Raw genomic sequence first — 22,870 nt, forward strand, 5'->3', positions numbered from 1 at the left:
GTACCGGGGACATTATACCGGATCGCGTCGTTCGACAGTGGCGACGCCATTTCCTTCTAGTCGGATTTTACCCACATGAACACATCCACTATTTTTTGGCGGGAGTAGATTTATTATCCTCGTCACCACTTTTTTAAGTACTTTTCATTTAATTTTTATTTGTTACAATTATTGTCACTAATTGATGAATTTTTTTTACAGAAAATTTTGCCGAAAGTTCATTTTATTAAAATACATTTTTTTTTGTCATTTAAATCACCAGCGGAATTCGCGCACTTTGGACAGGAAGTGATGATGGATACCGGTATAGGATGGGTCAAGTATTAAATTATTAATTAAAAATATTTTTAATATTTGATTAATATTTATTAATCACGATATTTTTATTCTTATTTTTTGATTGTAGAAAATATTTTTTTTTATTTCAGCGGTATTTTGGGGAGAGGTGAAAAATTCCATTTGTAAGATGCTAATTTGACTTTATTTATTGAGGTTAGCTAGAGTATTTATTATTTAAAAAAATAGATCGTTGTAATTAACAAAGTTAATTTATATTATTATAAATTTTTATAAAAAATTGTGACACTGAAAATTGCAGACATCGAAGAATTTTCTTGGTATCTAGAAAAAAAAAAAAAAGAATTTTTATTGTACTGAAATCAGCTGACATCTGATTATTTTTTTATGGTTTTATTTGAAAAATAAATTGATGACAATGAATCCTAGCAGACACTTGACAATTTTTTGATTTTTCTTGAATAATAAACATGAACATTCATTTAGCAGATATTTAATTATTTTTAGAACTTTTGTTGATAAATGAATTATGATAAAAAAAAACCAAGAAAAAAAATTGACGTAGAAATTAAAAAAAATGAAAAAGTCTAGAAAATTATTTTTGAAAAAATGCATTTATAATTTTTTAAAATTTCTACTTGTCAATTTTTTTTCTAATTTTTTTGATATAATTTACTTGTTATAAAATCATGAAGATAATTAAATATATGCTGAATTAGTTTTCATATCATAATAAATTAATACTAAGAAAATACTTTTTTTTTTATTACATTTATAAGTTTTTATAATTTTTATAGGTTGAATAGTTTTTCAAATTTTAATTTTTATTCTTTGAATTTATTTTATTTAAAATTTCAAAGAAAAAATAATTTTCGTTGTAACAGAAAATGTTTTCAATATAAATTATTCAAGTATTAATAATATCCATAGTATATTTTTAATCAAATAATTATAAAAACAAATCACTAAATTATTTTCAAATGAAAAATTAACAGAATTTCTTATTTCAGATGTCCCAGTAAATTGATCATCTTTGAATTATCAATGTCAGTTGCAGGAGAGCAATTTAAAAATTTTTTTATTATTATTATTATACCCTAAAAAAATTATTTTATTTTTTTGAAGATGTAGAGAAAAAATCATTAAAATAGAATATTATCGGTAAGACTATTATAAATTAATTGCATAAGCTGAATATTAATGTATCATATTATTTGGCGTGATCTTTTAGATAATTGATGTCAGAAGAAAATTTTTTATTTAAACTAAACTTTAGAATAATTATATTGAATTTTCTCGTAAATAAAATAAAAAACTAATCAATTTTAAGAATATAAAATCAACAAATATAATTCTACTGTAAATTTTCATGCATAGAACTTTGTAGACTAAAAATCAATAACTTAAAGTCAATACAATTTTTTGAAACTTTGAACTTGCACACTATACGGTTTAAATTCTTCCCTAAAAGTGAAACCACAAAAAAACCTTTTCAAGATCATCCCCTAAATAATAAAATTTTTTTAAATAGTTCACAAGAATACCGTGTGGCGTTAAAAAAGTGGATTATCATCGCCCATTATCATTGGGGCGGGGGCGGCATTGGAGTTGGAGGACACACCAAAAGCCATCATTCACCACATATGTACAAGACAGTACCAGTACACTCTCAGCAAATATTAACACGGTCTCGCCGGACGGATTTTCTCTCACAACGTCAAAGTAACGTCATGTACATGCGAGTTTGACAGCTACTGTACTCGACTGTACATATAATAGTACCAGGACAAGCCAGCATAACTTTTCTCGTTGTCTACCACTGTCTACGGTATATTAAATGATTCACGTCGTCTAACATTCAGCAGCACATTTGTCAATAATCAACAACAATGAAGACAAGTGTCTGAGACCGTGTCTGAAATAATAACGACTATCAACACAGTAATTACTAGCAATATTTCTAAGAAAATAAGTGTGAGGTGTGTGATTTTTATAACAGAATATGGAAGAATGATCAAACACGGGATTATTTTACTGCTATTGCTTGTATTGCCAGGTAAAAAGATGGACCCAATACCTTGATACTTATATTGATTTATTTTATACACTGTTATTTTTAATTTAATTATTTTATTATTTAATTTTACTAACTCAAATTTTTAATACTTTTATTTGATTTTTTAAGTTTTTAAATAAAATAATTATCAGAGATTACAGCATATAATGTACCTGATAATAATTTATCTGTCTGGTTCAGGATGTTAGGTAATAAAATAGTTTGATTTTATCAGTAGAGTATGCAAAATAGAACGGATATTAATAATTTATTCAATTCCACAACGCACTGCTATGAATAAATAAATAACTAAATGTTGATTGTTTTATTTTGTAAATAAACTTTTTTTTAAATTTTGTTTTAAGGATGGCAAGAGGCCTTGGGATCAGTATCTGTCAGAACAGTAGAAGTAGATATAGGACAAAATTTAACGATTGCTTGTACTGACGAAAATGTATCACGGCATCCTGGTAATTACACCAATGTTATGTGGGTTCGGGAAGGAAGAAAAGACGGGCAGGTACGGAGAATGAAAATAGGATCAAACAAGGCACTGGAGTTGGTAAATGTTAGTCTCGATGACGCTGGTAATTACTTTTGCACACTTGATAACGATGCCAATGCTGTTAAAACACGAATTAATATTCAAGTAAAAAGTAAGTTTATTTTTAATAAATATTATTTATTATTTATTCAAATAAATTATTGAATTGAGGTGATAATATTTGATTAATTTTTAATTTTTTAATTACAGCACCTCCACCCGCACTTCACAATGTTTGGGTTAAACCATCGACAATACTCGCTAATATTCTGTGGGAAGTAGCAGGTACTGGTGGTTATCCTATTATTGATTTCACTGCCGAATATCGTCTCAAACCAGGCGTAGGTGAGGAACCTGAAGACTGGAAGCCCATTATGCCGACGCACATACCTCCAAACTCTGTTTGTATTTTTAATTTATTTATTAATAAAATATTATATATAATAATATAAAATTATTAATTGGATTATCTGCCGAATAACAGAGACAGATTGATGTTTATCATTTGGAGCCAAACACAACGTACTTGTTTCGCGTATGGGCAACAAATAAACTCGGGCGTGGTGACATTGTTGAAGTTGAAGGTCATACCCATCACACCATCGAAGAATTAGGTAATTATTTATCTGTATAAATCCCCAAGGCAGTGTATATACAATGTAGCAAAGTTCTTGCAGCTCAAATAATCAAATGATTTTTTAATTCTATTAATTTATTAAAAAGTAATGAAATAAATCGAGCATGTGTTCGATGATGACGATAAATTATTTCAGAGCTGGCGAAACATCTGTTAGCCGGCGTGGAAAATTTTGATACACGAATCTGGGTAGCGGCGGTAGGAATTGTTATGGGTACTCTAATGGTCCTTGGTTTAGGTACATGCTACCTTCTGTATCGTGAGTGCAAGGCACCCTGTAAGCATTCTCTTGGAACTTTAAATACGAGCTTCCGCTTCTACTCTGTCTCTTTAATGCCCTTGCTTGAGTTGCGAACTTAGTCAATATCATTACTAATATAATTATAATAATTATAAAAAATATATGACATCACAGCTCGATGATTGTCAATAAATATTAGTGCATGATTTAATTAGGTAGTTTACCCTGATTAAAAATACGGTTAAGGGATTAAGAAAATAGCAGCGGAAGCAAGGGCATTGCTAGTCATTTTTAAATTTATCTATGGCCCTGATCTCTAGCTTTATCTAATTATTGTCATTACTAATCAATGTCTATTTAATCTTGTCAACTAAAAAATTTATTCTTAATTTTTAATATATATTAATTCTTTTTTCTCACTAATATTTTCCCGGCTGCAAGCGCTTTTTTTTTTTAATTAAATTTTTACTAGATATTTTATTACTAAATTAAAAATTTTTTAATTTATTAAACTACGTTTACAATTTTTATTATTATTATTATTATTATTATTATTATTGTTATTGTTTTTATTATTATTATTAATATTAATATTAAATAATGCACAATAAATCACCTAATAAAAATTAATTACTATCATACTAAACAAAATCACTAGTAAAATACTAATGCATTCATTTATCATTTAATTAGTTTATTTATATCATTATTATTATTATTCTTATTTTTCTTTTTATTATTTCTATTGTAAATATTAAAATTATATTTAATAGTTATTTGGTGATTAAATTGTTATGCAGAATGAAAAATAGTGCAAATAAAAAAAACTAGAAGATCCACCATAGAGATTAGAGCATTACGGCCTAGATAATAAACAAAGTTTATAATAAATAAATATATAGTAAACACAAATAAAAAACAGTTGTAAAATGTGCTATAAATATATATATATATATATATATATATATATATATAAATAAGTTAGAAAGAAAAAATAGATTTAAAGTAGCACATAAATTAGTTGGGTGATGCAGTTATTAACTTCGATCAAGACAAAATAAATAAACAATAGACAAGAGTTATCAGTTATCAGTTATCAGTTGAATTTGTCAGCGCAATACTCTAACACAGGATTATTTTTATTGTTCACGCGAAAATTTGTGATGCATACACCCAGCGATTATTGAGAAAATAATAACATTCAAAAGGTTGGTAAAAAAAAATAATGAATAAATAAATTTATACATAATAAATTTTTTATTTTAAAATTAAATAAATAAGTAAAGAGAGAGAGTAGAAGCGTAGATATTTTTATTTACTAAATAAGACAAATGAAAATTAATTTGCTCCGCATAAAAATTTTCAGCGCAGCTGGAGGATCAGGAAGTGATTGAATTGGTACCAAATATTATTTTAAATCCGGGATTTTTTGACGAGAGATCGGAACGACAGCATCAGCAGCAACATCAGGACGAAAATTTCAACAATCAAACCACCACACGACTAAACAACAACAGTGTAATATTACCGAGACGACTTTAGCGTTTTATTTATAATTGATTTAAACATTTTTTTACTACTGGTCAGTTATTCATTACTAATTATTGATATTGATATTGATATTAATGTTGATCATATTTATAAGTAAAATTATTTGTTATTACTCAAGGATAGACCGGTAGCTTTAATGACGCAGGAATTTATTTGTTATAATGCAAAAGTGTTCAAAATATTATTAATAATAATAATAATAATAATAATAATAATAATACTATTAATAAACAATTGTAAGACTTTGCTATAGATTTCACACATGCCGATAAAAATAAAAAAAAAAAAAAACTGCGGTCGCTCGTGTAATATTACGACCACGTTGTTGTTGCTTGTCGACTGGATTTTTTCACTGTAAGTAACTTATTTTTACGAGCTGACGAAAGACTGGAGATTTTAAAAACCTTTACCAGTGATAATTTTTAAATTATTGTCCATTGAATGACGGAATTTTTTTTTTTTTTTTTAATTAAAAAACAAAGACTGTTACGTCTGGCGGTTTTGCAATTTTTTTTTTACTGTTACTTTTTTTGGCAATAATTGAACCGCCTTTTTGATCTGATATATAATAATTGCTTGACTAATAAATACCAAAGAAAAAATATAAGCAAAAAAAAAAAATTTTTTCACATTTTATATTTTTATTCTCTTGTTTTTATAACAAAAGGTGCTTTGTTATTTTTATAATGACACTTGAAAAAAGTAATGAAGCTCTTTGTTGAAAAAAATAAGATCATAGCCTAATTAAATTGATAAAAAAAAAAATTTCTTTAATGAAAATTCCAATTCTGACACTTTTTATTGATAAAATTAAATTTTAATAATTATTTTATTTTTGTTGTTGAAAATTTCTCGTCGAGATTGCGCTTTTGCTCTCGTCACTGCAGGAAAATGTTGCATTAATATTGATAATGATAACAATCTACGAAGTATTTAAAAAAAAAAAAAAATAATAATAAATCGCTTCTCAGTAGAATTTTCTACACTTCCAGCTTTATAATTTAGCCGATAACTCTAATTACTCAATTAAATATACTATCAAATAATATTACTACATAAATAAAAAAAAAAAAAAAAAACGCTTTCTATGCAGCTTTAACGATATATTGTTTTAATTCGACATTGATGTTTATTTCAAATTTTAAATTATTGTAACTGTCAAATAACCACGAAACACTCAACTGAAATCATACTAACGAATTTTTGCACAAGTTTCACATAATAAATAAAAATATACGTAATTAACGAAGTAAGTGCGATACAGAGCCTAAATAACTAAAAAATACAATTAACTTCAATAAATAAATAATTCTCTAAAATCATTGTTAGAAGATAAATTGTAATCAAACGTGAAATGATCAGAAAGATAAATGTGATTATTTTTAAATACAGATTTAATCACTGGAGACTTGATCTCTAAAAAATTCAATAATTTTTTAAAATGATGTCTTCGACGGATTATGAATAGTAGCATATCAGATGGATTCATTGCAAAATACATACATTTCATACCATATAGAATAAAACAATATATATTATTAATTGAAATAAAAATATGAGGATGAACGTGTGATCGTAGTATGATTTTAAAATTTTTATTAAAAAAAAAAAAAAAAAAAAAAAAAAAAGAAAACAATTGTAACAAGTTGAGAGTGTACAGACCTCGCAGTATTTTCATTTAATACTTTATATTTTTTTAGTTAATATTTAGTAAAAAAAAAAAGTATTATTTTCTTAGATAACTAATTGTATTAATTATGTATTATATTATATTATATTTAAAGAAGAAAACTAATAAGCATTTTAACACGCATGGTTGTATAAAAATTGGTTGTGCGTAATCAGAGGCTGTTAATCAGATTTTTATTCCTGTCTTTGCTTATCATTAGTCATTTATTTGTTTATATGAATTTAAAAAAATAAACTGCGATAATTAAATTGGCGGGAATAAAATAAATCTGGTTGAGCTTCGCACTGTGCACTCTGTGTTGTGAATGGTATTAAACTTGCTATCATAAACAAAGTTATTGATAAATGATAACATGATAATAATTAATAATTATAATTTATAATATAATGAATATATAAAATATATTTATATAGCCAATTTAGTAATAAGAAAGGCAATTTTTTATATACAAAATGAAGTAAAATAATAACGCTGAAACGTGCAATATATATTATTATATTAATCTACATATTAGTCATTTAATAATAAATTTTTTCGCACTTAGTAGTATATACGCTTGCATCGGGACAATAATATTATTGTCGTTTGTCCGTTTGATGAGTCTAAAATAATTCATCGTGATATTTTATTTTTTTCTTGGCATACTATAAATTAAAATTTTAAATTATTCTTGTTATTTATTTATGGGCTAGTCATTTTTAGCAAATAATCAGTTATTTATATTTTATTTATTTATTTTTATTTGTTAATTAGAAGTTAGCTATTTAGTGACTACTCCATTGCTTCCGTCTGTTAAAGAATTAGAAAACAAAAATATTTTTTAAACTTACTGTAATCATAAACATGCTTTGCAGTTATGCTATTACCATAAAAAAAAAAAAAAAAAATTAAATGGGCAGTTTAATAATTAAAAATATTAGCCACACTGTTGATACACATTATGAAGCGTATAGGTGCCTGTATTATTTATTTTATATTTTTTGTTAATTATTAATATGTTTTTATTTTGTTGTTATGATTTATAATTATTGAAATAACATTCCATGTACACAAATAACATTTTAGTCCACATATTAGTATTAATATTTATTTAAATATATTTAAAAATTTTGTTTACGTAGTTGAATATACGTACCTGGAAACAAAAAAATAATTTTTCCACGCTCAATTTATCAGAAAATCATAAAAAAATTTTTTTAACATTTATCTTGGGTTTTAAAATTGTGGTCGATAAAAAATAAATTATTTTACAGTTAATGTATTTTAAATAAAACAAAAAATTTTACCTGTGAATTTTTTTTCGTTGAAGGAAAAAAAATAAATAAAATAATAAATGACGTATATTTTTTAACATCAACAAATTATACAAATAAAAAGAACAAAAATCTTGGGCACATATCACAGATATTACGCTAAATAAATCCGCCTAAAATCGCATGTAATGATAATAAAAATTATAATTAATAATAATTGTAATACTAAAGAAGGAAACAATAATGACATTTAGGATTAGGACACGGTACTTGTTAATCGTGCATCGATATAGTCTTGAGTTCAATACAGATAAAGAAATGTGTTATTTACAACTGCTTGAATATATTAGTTCATTAAATAATTTATTAATAATTATTTGTGATTCAGAAATAAAATATATTTCGATATCGAGCTATAATTATTTAAGAAATTGTTCGACCGCAAAGCGTGTCATTTAAATTTTTAATTGTAATATTTAAAATCTAATAATTGTATTATTGTAATAATTTTTGTTTTTGAATAATGTGAGTGTGATTATATTGATTGTTGTAAGCCTATATATTTACACTATATTGATGTAACTTATTATTGTAATACAATCAGTGTATTTTGAATTGTGTATTACACTCAATATTCATGAATCATCATTAAAATCATAATTATTCAATTTTGTTTTTTTATTTATTCTTATACCTTCTAACGTTCAAAAACTTTTAATATTTTCAATGTTTGGACCAATAATTTGAAAATATTTAAAAATTTTTAAATAATTATCATATTACTTGTAATTGTAAACAATAAATTGATTGAAGAAATAGTGTTACTATACTGAGAGAAGAAATATATTTGGGAAAAAAAAAAAAAAAAAAAAAAAGATCTATGTTGATAATTTTAAACAATTTCATTCCTTAGTTGAAGAAATAAAAATTTTTCTCACTAACTTTCTTGTTTTTTAGGTTTGGAAAAAAACAATTTTAAAAAGACAACTTCTGAATTTTCATATAAAATTGTTTCTTCCCAAATTTTAGAAAACTTTTTTTCAACAATAAAGTTATTGTGAAAAAAATTTTTATTTCTTCAGCTAAGAAATAAAATTGATGAAATTATACATTTATAAATTTGTTTGAATTCAAAGCATGTAAGTTATATTCATTTAATAAAATTTAATTTTACAATCTTCAACTATAATACTCTATCCGATATTATATAGTTTATAAACATACCAAGTAATAATAACAGTAACCATACCTTCTACAGTCTACTTGAATTACAAACTTCTTATCTTTTTAGTTCATTGAACTAAAAGTTTTATTACTTCAATAACAAGCTAGATTCATTAGAAACTAAGGTAAACGACTGCATTAGTGGTATCTTTAACTCCTATTAGTGGCACTTTTTCTTTCAATGAAAAAATGTTCTAGTTGAAATAAAAATTAAGAATTTTTTTGATCTTAAGGTCTTAAAGATTAGAAATAATAAATTCATTATTGAAACAAATGATTTCATCAATTGAATAAGTAAAACGCCAATCGGCTTTATACATTAGATTCACATCAATTAAATTTAGTTATAGGTCCGATTTACCAAAAACGGCTGAACTGAAGAGTCTCAAGTTTCTGCGTAATTTTTTTAATTATATACTGTTAAAAAAAATAAACAGTTATTTCTCAAAATGGTTTGAAATAAAATTTTCTTGAGGACAACTGTATTTTTTTAAATTATAATTGGTAATAATTATAAATGGACGTGAATTTTCTAATTTTGTAAGTTTAGTCAACGAAAGTTTTTTTTTTCCATTATAAAGTCCGGTATTTTATTTTACCCCGTTTTCGTCTTGTAATTTTACTACTATATTGTTAAATATATATTAAACTAATTTTTGAAACATATGCATATAAAGATTAATAAATTTAATAAATAAATTTTAAACTTACAAATGCAATGTCGTAATATTATCATTCATAAATGATTAACTTTTCTTTTTGTAGACTTGACATATAATTTTAAAATATCTTTGTATACTGGAAAGTTACTAAATTTCCGGAAATTTTCAACCGTGTATTTATCAATAATTAATCAAAGGATTAATAATTCCGCTAAATATTTTATATTTTTGTAAATAATTTAAGGTTTAAATTTTTTTATCGTTTTTATTATTCCTTCAATTAACTACTAGAAAATATCTTATATTTGCGAAACTTGTTTGGTTTTTTTAAATTGAAGTTCAAAATTACCTATTATAAGTAGATCCATGTTCATGTTAATAAATTAAGAAGTTTCTTCAGAAGAAATGAATAAAAATTATTTTTTTTTTCTGGTCTTCTAAGTGCATGTTGGTTAATTAAAAGAAAAAACGAAAAGTTAAGATTTAAATTATCAATAAATAATTTAAATAAATTATTCCTAATCTTAAAAACTTTAAAATCATTCATAAACTAAAAAATTATAAAATACACTTTAAAATTTATTTTTACCTTAAAAAAATTTATAATTAATAATTAATGAATAAATACAGTTTGAGCAATATTGTCACACAATTTCTGAATTTGGTCATTACTTGTGTACTCAGCAGCCAAAATCGCATTAGCCAGCGCGATAGTCTCTTTGACAGACCTAGCTTTGATCCAAATTCTCCCGTTCATGCCCACAGCAATTTCATACGGCTGTTCCTTGGCGAATGCCTCGAAGAAAGGATTATTAGGGCTCAGTATCTTCCTGACAAGACTAAGCGAGCATGTAAACAGCATTCCGTCAGGCCCTAAGACACCCAGTTTGCCTTTTTTACCCAGCGAATCTACACAAACTAACTCTGGTTCCATATCCTTGCTCGCAATCAACAATTTAGCGAACACAATATCTCCAATCTGTACATCAGGACGATTACGCTTGCTGGCACCTTCAAAAGCTAGATAGGGCAACGCAGCTTGATCGCTGGCTCCGATGTCAACTTTGAATATATCACCAGCTTTTTGGGTTATTATTCCTACTACGTTTTCACCACGTGCTGGAACATATCTGCGTAATTGTGAAAAAAATTAAATTAGTAAATTTTTTATTTAAATAAAATGAATAATTATTCATGATAAATTAAATTTTTAATAATGTTAAATATTAATTTATTGACAAAATATTAATTAATTGTGACATTGAAATTAGTATCTACTAATTTTTAAAATAAGTATCTACTTGACAATTTTTTGATTTTTCTTTAAAAATGAACTAGGTCTAGAAAATTATTAAAAAAAATTAAATTTATAATTTTTAGAGCTTCTAAGATGTAATTTTTTAAATAATCTAATCTAGCTATAATTGATTTGTTAGAAAAATACGAAAATTTGATCATTTTTATATTTTTTATATCAAATAAATTTTGACAAAAAAACATGATACAGAAGTTAACTGACAACTGTCATTTTTTTTAAACTTTATAAAAAATTGATAACAATAAAAAAATGCTTCTAAAAATTTTCACCAAGAATTTTTTTTAATTTTCACACATGGAATTTTTTAATTAAATTTTTTTCATAATAATTTAATAGCTACAAAATTCTAAAAAAATTTCTAATTCACTTCTAAAGTCAACTTCAGAGTCATCAAAAAAAATAAATGTACAAATTTTAAAAAATTAAAAATGCAATTTTTTAAAAATAATTTATGACATTAAAGTTAGCTGTCACTATTATAATTTTTTTAATTTTTTTAACAAATAAATTTGCTCTGAAAAATTGCATTTTTTAATTTTTTAATTTTCTAAATGTCAATTTTTTTTTGCTATAATTTATTAGTTAAAAAATTTTTTTTAATTAATTATCATCTGCTAAATTGATTCTCATAAATAATTTTTCAGAAAAAATTTGTTTGTTAAATAAAATAAAAAAAAAAAATGGTCAAAAGACTTCTTAATTTAATGTCACAAAAAATTCTAAAAATGATCAGATTTTTCTCAATTTGAATATTATTAATTAATTAACTAGTTTTTACCTTCGTTGATAACTATCGACGTAATAAATAGTCGTACGTTTTTTTAAAACTCCGGCTTTGCATGAATAAACAATATCACCATTACGTCTCAATCCTGGCCCAAGGACAATTTTTTCTTTTGGTTTTTCTGTCGTTATTTTTATAATATCACCAGGCATCACCAGATCTCCTATCATCTCACCCATTTTTTGAATTTAAATAATTAATAAACAATTATTTATTTATTTTTTTACAACTAACCACGAGCACGTGTACGCGCACAAACTAATGTTACAGAAAAGAGACAATGATACCACAAATAAAAAAAATTGCATGGTTAGTAAAGTAGATAACCTACAAACTTACAATTAATATTTTTTTTTTTTTTTTTTTTTTTTTAATACGTGGATACACAAACTAGTTATTTTGAATGTAAAAATACAGCGGTCAGCTAAATATAATAAACAAGTGAATAAATTAAAATATCTCAGTGTCTTACTTATATTTACAAATTTCATTTTATTAATTCCATATGTAAAATTTTTAATTCGCGATTCACTTTTTTTTCACAATAAATTAGCATTTTTTATTTTCGTCTGCTTTAGTTGACTTTATAATACTCAATAGTGACACGTGTTATATCTTTGATAAGCGATTTTTTTAATAAAAAATTTTAAGTATTGAACAATAACAGCTTTAAAAATGAAATCTTTGACAGCAATACGTTTACTTTCAATTTTAGTTTTTTTTATAAGCTACAAAAATAATGTTATAGCTAATCATTATACAAATGGAGAAAGTGAAGCATGCTATTCCTATGCTGGAGGATCTGTTTATCCAGCCGGTTCACAACATGCTGACCATCAATTGCATACAACAAAAGCCGTTAGTAAGTTACTTTAAAATTGTAATAGAAATAATATTTTAATGAAAATTAATGTAGCATATATTTAATAATTTTTCTAATAAATAAATTACTGCATTAAAAAAAATTCAAAAAAATGGACATTTAGAAATTTTAATAAATTAAAAATGAAATTTTTAATTGCAATTTCAATAAAATTAAAAAATGGTCAAGTGACAGCTATTTTTGATATCATAATATTTTTCCATATCACAAAAATACGATGAACATTAATTTAGCAGATATTTAATCATTTTTAAAACCTTTTGTAACAAATAAATTATGACAAAAAAAAATTGACATGTAGAAATTAAAAAAAATTAATAATTAATGTAAATTTCTTTTATTTTTATTATAAAAAAATTTTTACAAAATTTGCACCTGAAATTTTTTTCAATTTTTAGATGTAGAATTTTTTTATCAAAATTTTATTAGCATAATTTTGTTATTATAAAAATAAAAAAAAATGACAGATGACTGTTAATTTCAGTTTAAAAAAAAAATAATTTTATATTGTAGTTTTTGCAATCACATATTTATGGTAAAAAAAAAGAAAATAGTATGAAAGTAAATTACTTTCATATATTATTCATAATAATTTATGGCTAATTAAAAATTTTCATTAAAATTTAAAATTTAAGTTGGAAAACCAGCACCATACTGGGAAGGAACGGCTGTTGTAAATGGAGAATTTAAAGAAATAAAATTAACTGATTTCAAAGGCAAATATCTTGTATTTTTCTTTTACCCACTTGATTTGTAAGTGATAAAACATTTATTATTATAATATCAAAATAACTGATTGATTAAAAATTATTTTTTAATTTTACAAAATTAATCATATTTTATTTCAGTACCTTTGTGTGTCCAACTGAAATTTTAGCATTTTCTGACCGAGTTCAAGAGTTTAAAAAATTAAACGTCCAAGTAGTTGCAGCATCAGTAGACTCTCAATTTACTCATCTGGCATGGATGAATACACCGCGGAAAGAAGGTGGACTGGATAAAATAAAAATACCGCTGCTATCGGATTTAACTCACAAAATATCTAAAGATTACGGTGTTTATCTCGATGATTTGGGCCATACATTACGGTAGATATGCTTCACATTTTTTCATCATTGATATTTTATTCAACTAGATTTTTATTATTTATTACTTTAAAAAATCCTACAGAGCGCTATTTATTATCGATGGAAAAGGAATTTTACGACAAATAACGATGAACGATTTACCAGTCGGTCGCTCGGTTGATGAAACATTGCGTTTAGTACAGGCATTTCAATACACCGATGAACATGGCGAAGTTTGTCCAGCAGGTTGGAAACCAGGCCAAGATACAGTGAGTTGAAAATATCTTTTTAATATAAAATTTATTCTTCAAAATTGTATACAAATTACCTTAACTATATACAGATTTAAACGGTCCTTAATAATTTTATTTTGTTTCAGATAATTCCAAATCCAGTTGATAAAAGAAATTTTTCTCTAAAAATCTTAACTGATTTGAATTTCGCATGAAAAAAAAAAAAAAATATTTTTTTTTTTTTTTTTTTTTTTTTTTTTTTCAATTTTTTTGTATTAATAAACTTTGTAACAGTACTTTAATTGATAAAAAATGATAACGAATATTATTGTTTATCCTTGAAACGTTTAGGACTGGAAATAGTTATCAATTGAACGCGTCTAGGTGTCTTGGCAGAAATAAATTTTGGTTTATCAATTTTAGGCGGAGTAGTTCTGGCAGTTTTATCATTACCTTTTATATTTTCCGTAGTTTTAATTGGCGGTTCAACATAACTGGCTTCATTGTACACCAATTTAATGTCTTCAGTATCCTCCATATTATCTGGTATGGATTTAATAGCATCAACATCCATCGCTTCATTATTAACATCAGGCAGAAAACATGCTTTTTTCTGGCCTACATTTTGTTTATTAGTTTCTTTAGCCTCCGATCTTTCATTTAATTTAGAACCATTCAATGAATTAATTGATATTGGTTCATTGGCAGTGTAGACTTTACCTAATTCACCTTCTTGGAAATGTATGATTGAACAGTAACCATCTGTTGATGACACCACCAATATACGACCATCTGACGACCTAGTAAATTTCAATAGATTATTTTTAACAATTACTTTACATTCTGAATTAATTCTAAACGGAGACTATACGGTATATTGTGTGACTAGGGATGAAACAAAATGATTTCAGACCAGAATGAAGTTGGCATCGCTCAATACGATAAAATCGTATTTTATCCCGCGTTACACATTATATTTTTCATTTAAGTTGCATTAAAAATGATAGTTTCAACGTCTGGAGCCAACCAGAACTAGATAATTTCAAAGGAATAGCGAAAAATAGAATTTCATTATTAAACTTATTAAGGGAATTGAAAATTGTGATTCAAAAAACTAGTAATTGATTTTTTATTAAACATTATTCGTAAATTAAATAGTTTATATTGTCATTCTTACTTGTACTTAGTAACAGAATTATAATAAGTCAGTACAGTTAACGATTAGAATGACAATTATCTAAAGGTATAAAATAAACAAAAGATTCTCTGATAGGATTGAAAATAAAGCTGCAACTTTATCTCGCGGGTAGAAAATCATCAGTTTCGGTAACAGTCATATTGTTCCGAAATTGACAATGAAACTCGCATTTTCAATACAGGTTATATGAAAAATTACTAATAACTTACCAAGTAACATCAGTTAGACGGGTGTAGTGAATATTAGAAACAATAGCTATTGGCGATATCTGCTGTGTGTCGTAAATAAAAACAGATTTTTGCGTTGCTACCGCAAATACTAAACGATAAGGTAGCGCTATAAGAGCGACTGGACCTTGATCTCTTAATTCAAAATACAACGGACAACATCTTACTGCAATAGTTGGTTCATCCAATGACGGTAATATCATTATTGGTCTAAATTTATCGTAAGAATCGAAGATATAAAATCAAACATTATGTACTTTTTAAAATATACAAAAAAAAAAAACTTACTCTTTAATATTATTACGTGAAAAAATAATAGTCGAATTTGACAAACGATCCGTTGATTCTGGTGATTCAATAATTCCTGAGGGTGCAATTATCAATGAACCATCAACAGTAAATGTTAATCTACGGAAAAATGATTTAAATGTATCATCGTAAAACAGTCGTATTGTTTTATTTTCTAGCGGATGACCTGGCGGGGTTGGTATTTTCGATTTACTAACTCGTTGGATTGTTTTCAGACTATTTACATCAATAAGACGACACTGCCTAAAATTTTAATAACCAATTAACAAATACTTGATAATTTTTAAATCATGTATGATACATAAATAAAAATTATCATCATTACCTATCAGTACTCAAAGTTGCGATGTATTGATTACATGGATCCCAAGTTACTCCTTGAACAAATCCTTTGTAATCTTGTAATATACTGATAGTACGACCTTTTTGCACATCCCAAACGATAGCAGTATTATCTACAGATCCAGATACAAGCATATTATTGTCTGGTGACCAACTGAGGTCATAAACATCTTCCAAATGCCCTCTCAATATTTTCCATGATGTCCATTGTTCTTCATTTAAATTTTCTTCACCAGGTAATGGAGGTGGTTCTGTTCCTTCCTTTTGCATCCATAAGCAAATTATTGATTCTGAAATAAATATTTAATTTCATACATTTTAATCATCTTAAAAAAAAAAATGATACTGAAACCAACATAGTAAATTGTGTAATTTTTTTAACAAGTAAAATATCATAAAAAAATTCTCCATGTAAAAATTTTTAAAAATTATTGATGCAACTTTTTTAGCATTCATTTTTTTTTTTTTTGAAAATAAAAAAATTTTCAAGTGTCTGTTAATTTTAGTATTATAAAAAAAAAACAAGATTATAAATGGTGATAAATTATCTGAACCATCGTCTCCGGTAGCTAAAAATTCTCCAGATGGTGAAAATCTGACAACATTCACGGATTTTTGGTGACGATTCAAGTCAGCAACACAGTTCACCAACACTAGGCCTAATTCATTTATTTTTACGTGCCAAATCTGTAAAAAATAAAACAAAAATGTATATTATTAATATTGAAATGTAAATACTGAATATGAATAATGTTTTTACAAACCAAAACATGAGAGTCGGCACCACCAGTTGCTAAACGCCAATAAATTTTATCAGTTTTATCATCCTTGTTTAATTTACATTGTTGTACATCAACACTCAATACTGGATCACGATTATGCCATGATATTTCTGGTATTGTACACTTCATAGTAATTAATTTTTTAAACTTCTTTAATAATTACTTATATAAATAACATTAACAAAAAATAACCTATAAAACAGAAAAGTCGAACTATATAACACCAAATGCCATTGTGATATTTATTTCCCGCTAATTTCCAGTGTTAGCATTTATGGTAGGGATTAGTATGTTTTCAGGGCCGTAAAATTATCTCTTATCACCCAAAATTATCGTGCACCAAATAAAACCAGATTTATTAATTCTATGACATTAAAGTTAGCTGTCACTTGACAATTCTTTAATTTTCTTTAATAAAAAAATTTTTTCTAAAAAATTATTTTTAAAAAATAGCATTTTTAATTTATTAAAATTTCTACAAATCTATTTTTTAATAATTTTTTATGCTATAATTTATTTATTTATTTGTTAAAAAAAATTAAAACAATTGTACCGGATAAAAAAAAAATATTGAGACAAAGAAAAAAGTATCCGAATAAAAATAGTTTCACTGTAAAAAAATCGCGCCAAATCCACGTTCATATGATTTTTAAGAAAAAAAAATTTTTTTTTCTTTACAAAAAGATATAAAATCAAAATATTCAAAAATCCAAGCAACCGATATGATTTTATATAATTTTCGGAAGTTAAAAAACATTTTGTTGTAAATTTAAAAATTAAAGAAATAATTTTGGAACGTATTTAGTGTGCGTGGTTGCAAAATATTGTACTTTTTATGAAATTCGTAAAATCGATCTACTAAGACTGAAAAAAAAATTTGACAGACACAATGACGTACACCAAGTACGTTCGGCTTCGCCTCGGCCAACAATTACATGTGATCTGAGACATTTCTTACTTTACTTCCCTCGGTGTGTAATATACTATTTTGCCTTCCAGGCGGAAAGCGTCAATTTTCTTCCTGCTGCGCTAAACAAAAATGCCACTTTCCGCCTCCGTCCCACAAAAAAATCGTATACAGTCCTTGGAAAGTAAAAAAAGAAAACCTTAGATCACATTTTTGTTACATGTGATCTGAGGTTTTTCTTATTTTCCTTCCCAAGGCGTGTAACATCCTATTCAACAACCATTAGATTTTCGAGCTTAAAAAGTATGAAAAAGCATAAAAGTCGTGTTTTTGAGATAGAAGAACATTATACATGTCTTTTACTTTTATTTTTCAGTGTAGAATGTTCATCATTGTAAATTTTATGAAACTTTTTATTGTTTTTGACAGTTTTTGTAATTTTACATACAAAAATATTAAATAATAACAAATGCAAAATACTTTTGCTCCGTAATTGAGACAGGAACCTATCACGGATCTAAAAACTAAAATAAATTTATAAAAATTACTTATACAAAAGAATTGAATGGTGATGTTGATATTTTTTTCGGTAAAAATAATAATTCGTATAAAAATTTTTTAAAATATTTTAAGGCACATTTAATAAAGCACTTCAATCTACTTTTTTTTTTTTAGTTCGCTTTAAGGTGATATCGCCTTTCAATCACCATTTTTATGCTTGTGCTGGCATAACCAATCTGGATGATTATAGTCTTCGTCACAAATATCACATTCAAATGATCTTATATTAGTATGACGTCGCATGTGCATCTTAAAAGTTGATTCCCTGGCGTAGGTTGCTGGGCAAATGTCACACACGAACGGTCTCAGAATATGAATTTGTTTATGAGCTTCTAAATGTTTCATTAAAGAAAACTTAGCCGAACATATATCACATTGAAATGATTGATTTATTGAGTGAATAAGCTTATGCATGCGCAAATGATTTTCGCGTTTGAATTTTTCCAGACACATATCGCATTCAAAAATTAATTTTCCCGTGTGAATCTCTCTATGTTTATTCAAAGTGCCTACATATTCAAACTTCGCTGGACACTTGTCGCACTTAAATGGCTTCAATTCTCGGTGAGTAAGCTTATGAGTTTTTACATCTTTTCTGTTTTTGAATTTCATGTGACAGATATTGCAGGAAAAAGGCTTTGAATCTGTATGAATCAGCATGTGTTGACTGAGAGAAGCTATGGATTTTACTTTCATCGCACAAATATTACATGTCAAAGCATTTTCCTCAAAATGGTTCCGTTTGTGCACATTCAAACTGTGTATTTTATTGAATTTCGCTGAACAAAGATTGCATTTGAATGGCAGTTCTCCTTCGTGAACTTTTCGAAGGTGATCATCTAAAGTACTTTTGCGTTTGAACCCTAATTGACAAATGTCACATTTGAACATTTTTTTGTCAGCGTGAACACGCATATGACTGTCAATATGACTTTTCTGAGTAAACTTCGCTAAGCAAACGTAACATTTGTATGTTTTATCATTTGCATGCGATTGCATATGCTTGTCCAAATCATTTTTTTCATTGAATTTTGTTGAGCAGTTGTCGCATTTAAATTGATTTTTTTCCACGTGGGTTCTTGCGTGATCATCCAAGTGTTCTTTTTGATAAAATAATTCTGAACAAGTCTCACATTTAAATTCTTCTTTCTCATCATTCGTTTCCAAAGGATCAACTGAATCATTTTCTTGATTAAATTCCAAAGGAGTTTCAGAACCGGCTCGATTATCCATATTATCATTCAAATGTTCTTTTTGATTTGATACGACTGAAAGAATTTCCTCACATTGTAATGTTTCTTTTTCGGTATGAAATAGCATATGATGATCATCCAACTGATTTTTCTTATCAAACGTTTTTAAACAAATTGTAGATTTAAATTCATTCGTATCTGCGTGCATAAGCAACTGTTCATTTTCAGTAGGAATTTCCAAGGGATCACAATTGATAAAATTACTTTCTTGATTAAATTCAATAAGAGTTTCACACTCGAGTATATTTTCTGTAATATCTACATGATTTATCAAATGATTCTGTTCATCGAGTAAAACGGAATCAATTCCAGGTTCGACTTTTAATTTTTTTAAATGAGTCTGCATATGAATTTGTAGCTGCTTTTTTTGATCAAATGTCATTGAACAACTCTTACATTCATATGAACTATTTTCTGTATGAATTTTCAAATGATCAGTCAACTCTTTTTTCTGATGAAATTTTGCTGAGCATTCGTGACACTTGAATACTCTTCCACCCATGTGATTTTGCATGTGATTTTGAAACAGATTTCTATTAGAAAATTCTGCGAAACAAAATTCACATTTAAGTTTCTCATCTTTAGCGTAATCTTCCTTTTCACGCGCATGAATTCGCAGGTGACGGTCAAAATCACTTCTACGATCGAACTTAACAGAGCAAATTTGACATGTAGATCGCTTGTTCTCCACGTGAATTCGTACATGTGAATTTAAACAGGCCTTCGAAGTAAAAGTCGCTTCGCAATGTTCGCAGTTGAGAGAAGATTTTTACATTTTCTATTTGACCCTGAACAATAAAGTTAAAGTTAATATCTTATATACCTTAAGGAGTTACATGGGTTTCACGGTTTCAAAAAATCGATTTTTTTTTTTTTTTCAATTTTTTTCTTTTTCAATTACAACTATTTAAAAAAAAATGCCGCAAAATTTTAGCCAAATTTTTTATTTTTTTTTGTAAAAACCTCTGCAGAAAATCAAATTTTCATTTTTTTTTCCTTCGTTCAAGACCTAGTTTGAAATCTTAACCAAAGCACAGGCTCGCTGGAAATGACGTCACAATGGCAGAGTTTTTAATATTTTTTTTTTTTTCAAAATTTTAGTAATCTCTTATTAAACATGTATCTTTAAGACAGTAAAAAGTTTGAATAAAATATTTCATTTTTTATATTAAAAAAAAATTGTTGAAAATAGGCCATTTTTTCCGAAGGAAACCCATGTAACCCCTTAATTAATTTTATATTATACTCACTTTTTCTAATGGTAATTTTATTATGATTAACTGCTGCAGTTAATGAACTCAAAGCTTGTCCCGGAGTCGTGATTCTTTCAAGTAGTACAACAGGATTGTATTTTTTTAAAATAATCTCCCAATCCTTGACTATGGATACTTGCTTAAGCTTGTTACTTTTTTTCGGACAGTTAATTTTGTTTTTTAAATTACACATTTGTTTCATGGTTCTCTTTTTATATTTATTTGACCAACGATCTTCTTTCAAGCTAAGTGAATTAATGCCTGAAGGTGTATTATAAAATTCATCTGAATCTTCATTTAAGTTTTTAATCACAAATAAACTTTCATCAATATTGACGCAATTGTTAGCCGATAAATTTGAATCGTATGCTTCTTTTATATCAAAAAAAGGGTCTACGTTCATTGCATCTTCATAATGATAATCATTTTCCACTTCTAAAGGATCCAATGGATCTACAGAAGAATTTTCATCTTCTTTCTTAAGTAAATCTATAAAAAATAAAATAATATTAATTATTAATGATTAATCTCAGGAAATTGGATAAGTTCGTTTTAATATAATTAAATGATTATTTAATTATATTAAAATTATTATTTACTTAAAAATTCATCAGTTATATTTTTACTTGAAAATAAAATTAAAGGTAATGAGTCCAACTACTGTCTTATTGATCTTGATTAGAATTGCTAGTGAAGTAACCATGACTTGAAATTATTAAAACTTCTGCTATTTTGGTTAATAAAATATTCTTATTGATTAATATTTATTACTTTTATTTGAATACTCAATTTACTAAAGACATTTGACAAAATTAATTTTAATAAATTGTTCCGAGTATTACCAAGAAACATCAGTGAAAATTATTTAAAAAAAAAAAAAAAAAATGACATTGAAGTTAGCAGACGTCTGAAAATTTTTTATTTTTTTTATTAATTAAATTACAACTAAAAAGATATTTCTCAAAAATTACACTTATAGTTTTTACAGGTGAAATTTTTTTTTAATTATTTTATTGAAATTTCTTCAATAAAAAATTTTGAAATATCGGCTAACTTTATTTTCATAAAAAAAAAAAAGATTAGAAAAAAATATAAAAATCATACCTGATCTGAAAAAAATTTTCTGACTGGGTAAATCATCTTCGTTCTTAAAATTCTCATAAATACTACTAGGAGCATTCGAATCAATTTGTGTTAAATTTGAATAATGGTATGTTAAATCATTTTCCATTTCATCGTTAATTTCGCAGCCCTACAACAAAATTTTAAATAAATTAATCCATCATTTTTAAAAAATTTTAAATAAAATAATATAACCTTTTACCTGAGTATTATTTTCATCAGCTGATTTTTCGAATGCAAAATTATTGGCAGTATTCATTTTTGTATAATAATTTACAAATAAATAATTTTCAGCGAGCTATTTATTTTAAAATGTGTCAAGTAGAACTTGTCGACAATTTTATTTTTATGAATATCATTATTTGTCGGCAATTCTAAGTATTTAGTCAACAATCAACAATAAAAAGTGAAAAAAAAAATGAAGCATGGAGTCAGGTTATTAATCTTACTATATACGCCAGAAAAAATAATAATCA

General features: G+C 25.9%; 5 protein-coding genes and 1 long non-coding RNA gene across 10 annotated transcripts; 3 read left to right on the forward strand and 3 right to left on the reverse strand.

Annotated features, from left to right (window-relative positions):
• The first annotated feature begins 5 nt into the window (after positions 1–5).
• On the forward strand, positions 6–568 carry LOC141531956 (uncharacterized). Its single transcript, XR_012480006.1, has 3 exons — positions 6–137; positions 202–320; positions 429–568. It is a non-coding gene; the product is annotated as an uncharacterized LOC141531956 (long non-coding RNA).
• A 1,319-nt stretch (positions 569–1,887) lies between these two features.
• LOC141531954 (protein turtle homolog A) lies at positions 1,888–8,073 on the forward strand. Of its 5 annotated transcripts, none has more exons than XR_012480004.1 (7): positions 2,219–2,353; positions 2,719–3,009; positions 3,108–3,298; positions 3,382–3,511; positions 3,671–3,811; positions 4,576–4,983; positions 5,142–5,279. XR_012480004.1 is itself a non-coding variant. In XM_074250065.1 (6 exons), the coding sequence occupies exons 1-6, from the start codon at positions 2,308–2,310 to the stop codon at positions 5,315–5,317; spliced, it is 975 nt and encodes a 324-aa protein (XP_074106166.1). In that variant the 5' UTR covers positions 1,888–2,307; the 3' UTR covers positions 5,318–8,073. The 5 variants fall into 5 exon arrangements, 3 of the variants coding, with proteins under 3 accessions (XP_074106166.1, XP_074106168.1, XP_074106167.1); XR_012480005.1 differs by having other exon boundaries at positions 5,147–5,275; XM_074250065.1 differs by lacking the exon at positions 4,576–4,983 and having other exon boundaries at positions 1,888–2,353; positions 5,142–8,073.
• A 2,640-nt stretch (positions 8,074–10,713) lies between these two features.
• On the reverse strand, positions 10,714–12,571 carry Rrp40 (exosome complex component Rrp40). Its single transcript, XM_074249730.1, has 2 exons — positions 12,252–12,571; positions 10,714–11,285 (listed from the first exon to the last, which is right to left on the reverse strand). Exons 1-2 carry the CDS (start codon positions 12,434–12,436, stop codon positions 10,769–10,771), a joined length of 702 nt encoding a protein of 233 aa, XP_074105831.1. The 5' UTR covers positions 12,437–12,571; the 3' UTR covers positions 10,714–10,768.
• A 95-nt stretch (positions 12,572–12,666) lies between these two features.
• Positions 12,667–14,717, forward strand: LOC141531750 (peroxiredoxin-2-like). The gene is made up of 5 exons (XM_074249729.1): positions 12,667–13,119; positions 13,776–13,893; positions 13,989–14,228; positions 14,311–14,476; positions 14,587–14,717. Exons 1-5 carry the CDS (start codon positions 12,933–12,935, stop codon positions 14,653–14,655), a joined length of 780 nt encoding a protein of 259 aa, XP_074105830.1. The 5' UTR covers positions 12,667–12,932; the 3' UTR covers positions 14,656–14,717.
• Caf1-105 (chromatin assembly factor 1, p105 subunit) lies at positions 14,493–17,538 on the reverse strand. The gene is made up of 6 exons (XM_074249728.1): positions 17,281–17,538; positions 17,071–17,203; positions 16,500–16,806; positions 16,154–16,417; positions 15,848–16,075; positions 14,493–15,240 (listed from the first exon to the last, which is right to left on the reverse strand). The coding sequence occupies exons 1-6, from the start codon at positions 17,425–17,427 to the stop codon at positions 14,766–14,768; spliced, it is 1,554 nt and encodes a 517-aa protein (XP_074105829.1). The 5' UTR covers positions 17,428–17,538; the 3' UTR covers positions 14,493–14,765.
• A 3,047-nt stretch (positions 17,539–20,585) lies between these two features.
• On the reverse strand, positions 20,586–22,804 carry LOC141531655 (uncharacterized). The gene is made up of 4 exons (XM_074249577.1): positions 22,597–22,804; positions 22,377–22,524; positions 21,270–21,761; positions 20,586–20,807 (listed from the first exon to the last, which is right to left on the reverse strand). Exons 1-4 carry the CDS (start codon positions 22,651–22,653, stop codon positions 20,731–20,733), a joined length of 774 nt encoding a protein of 257 aa, XP_074105678.1. The 5' UTR covers positions 22,654–22,804; the 3' UTR covers positions 20,586–20,730.
• Positions 22,805–22,870: the final 66 nt, after the last annotated feature.

Source organism: Cotesia typhae, unplaced genomic scaffold (genome assembly GCF_013202065.1).
Source record: "Cotesia typhae breed Kobodo isofemale line unplaced genomic scaffold, CoteBio_Ctyphae contig_50, whole genome shotgun sequence".
NCBI lineage: Eukaryota > Metazoa > Arthropoda > Insecta > Hymenoptera > Braconidae > Cotesia > Cotesia typhae.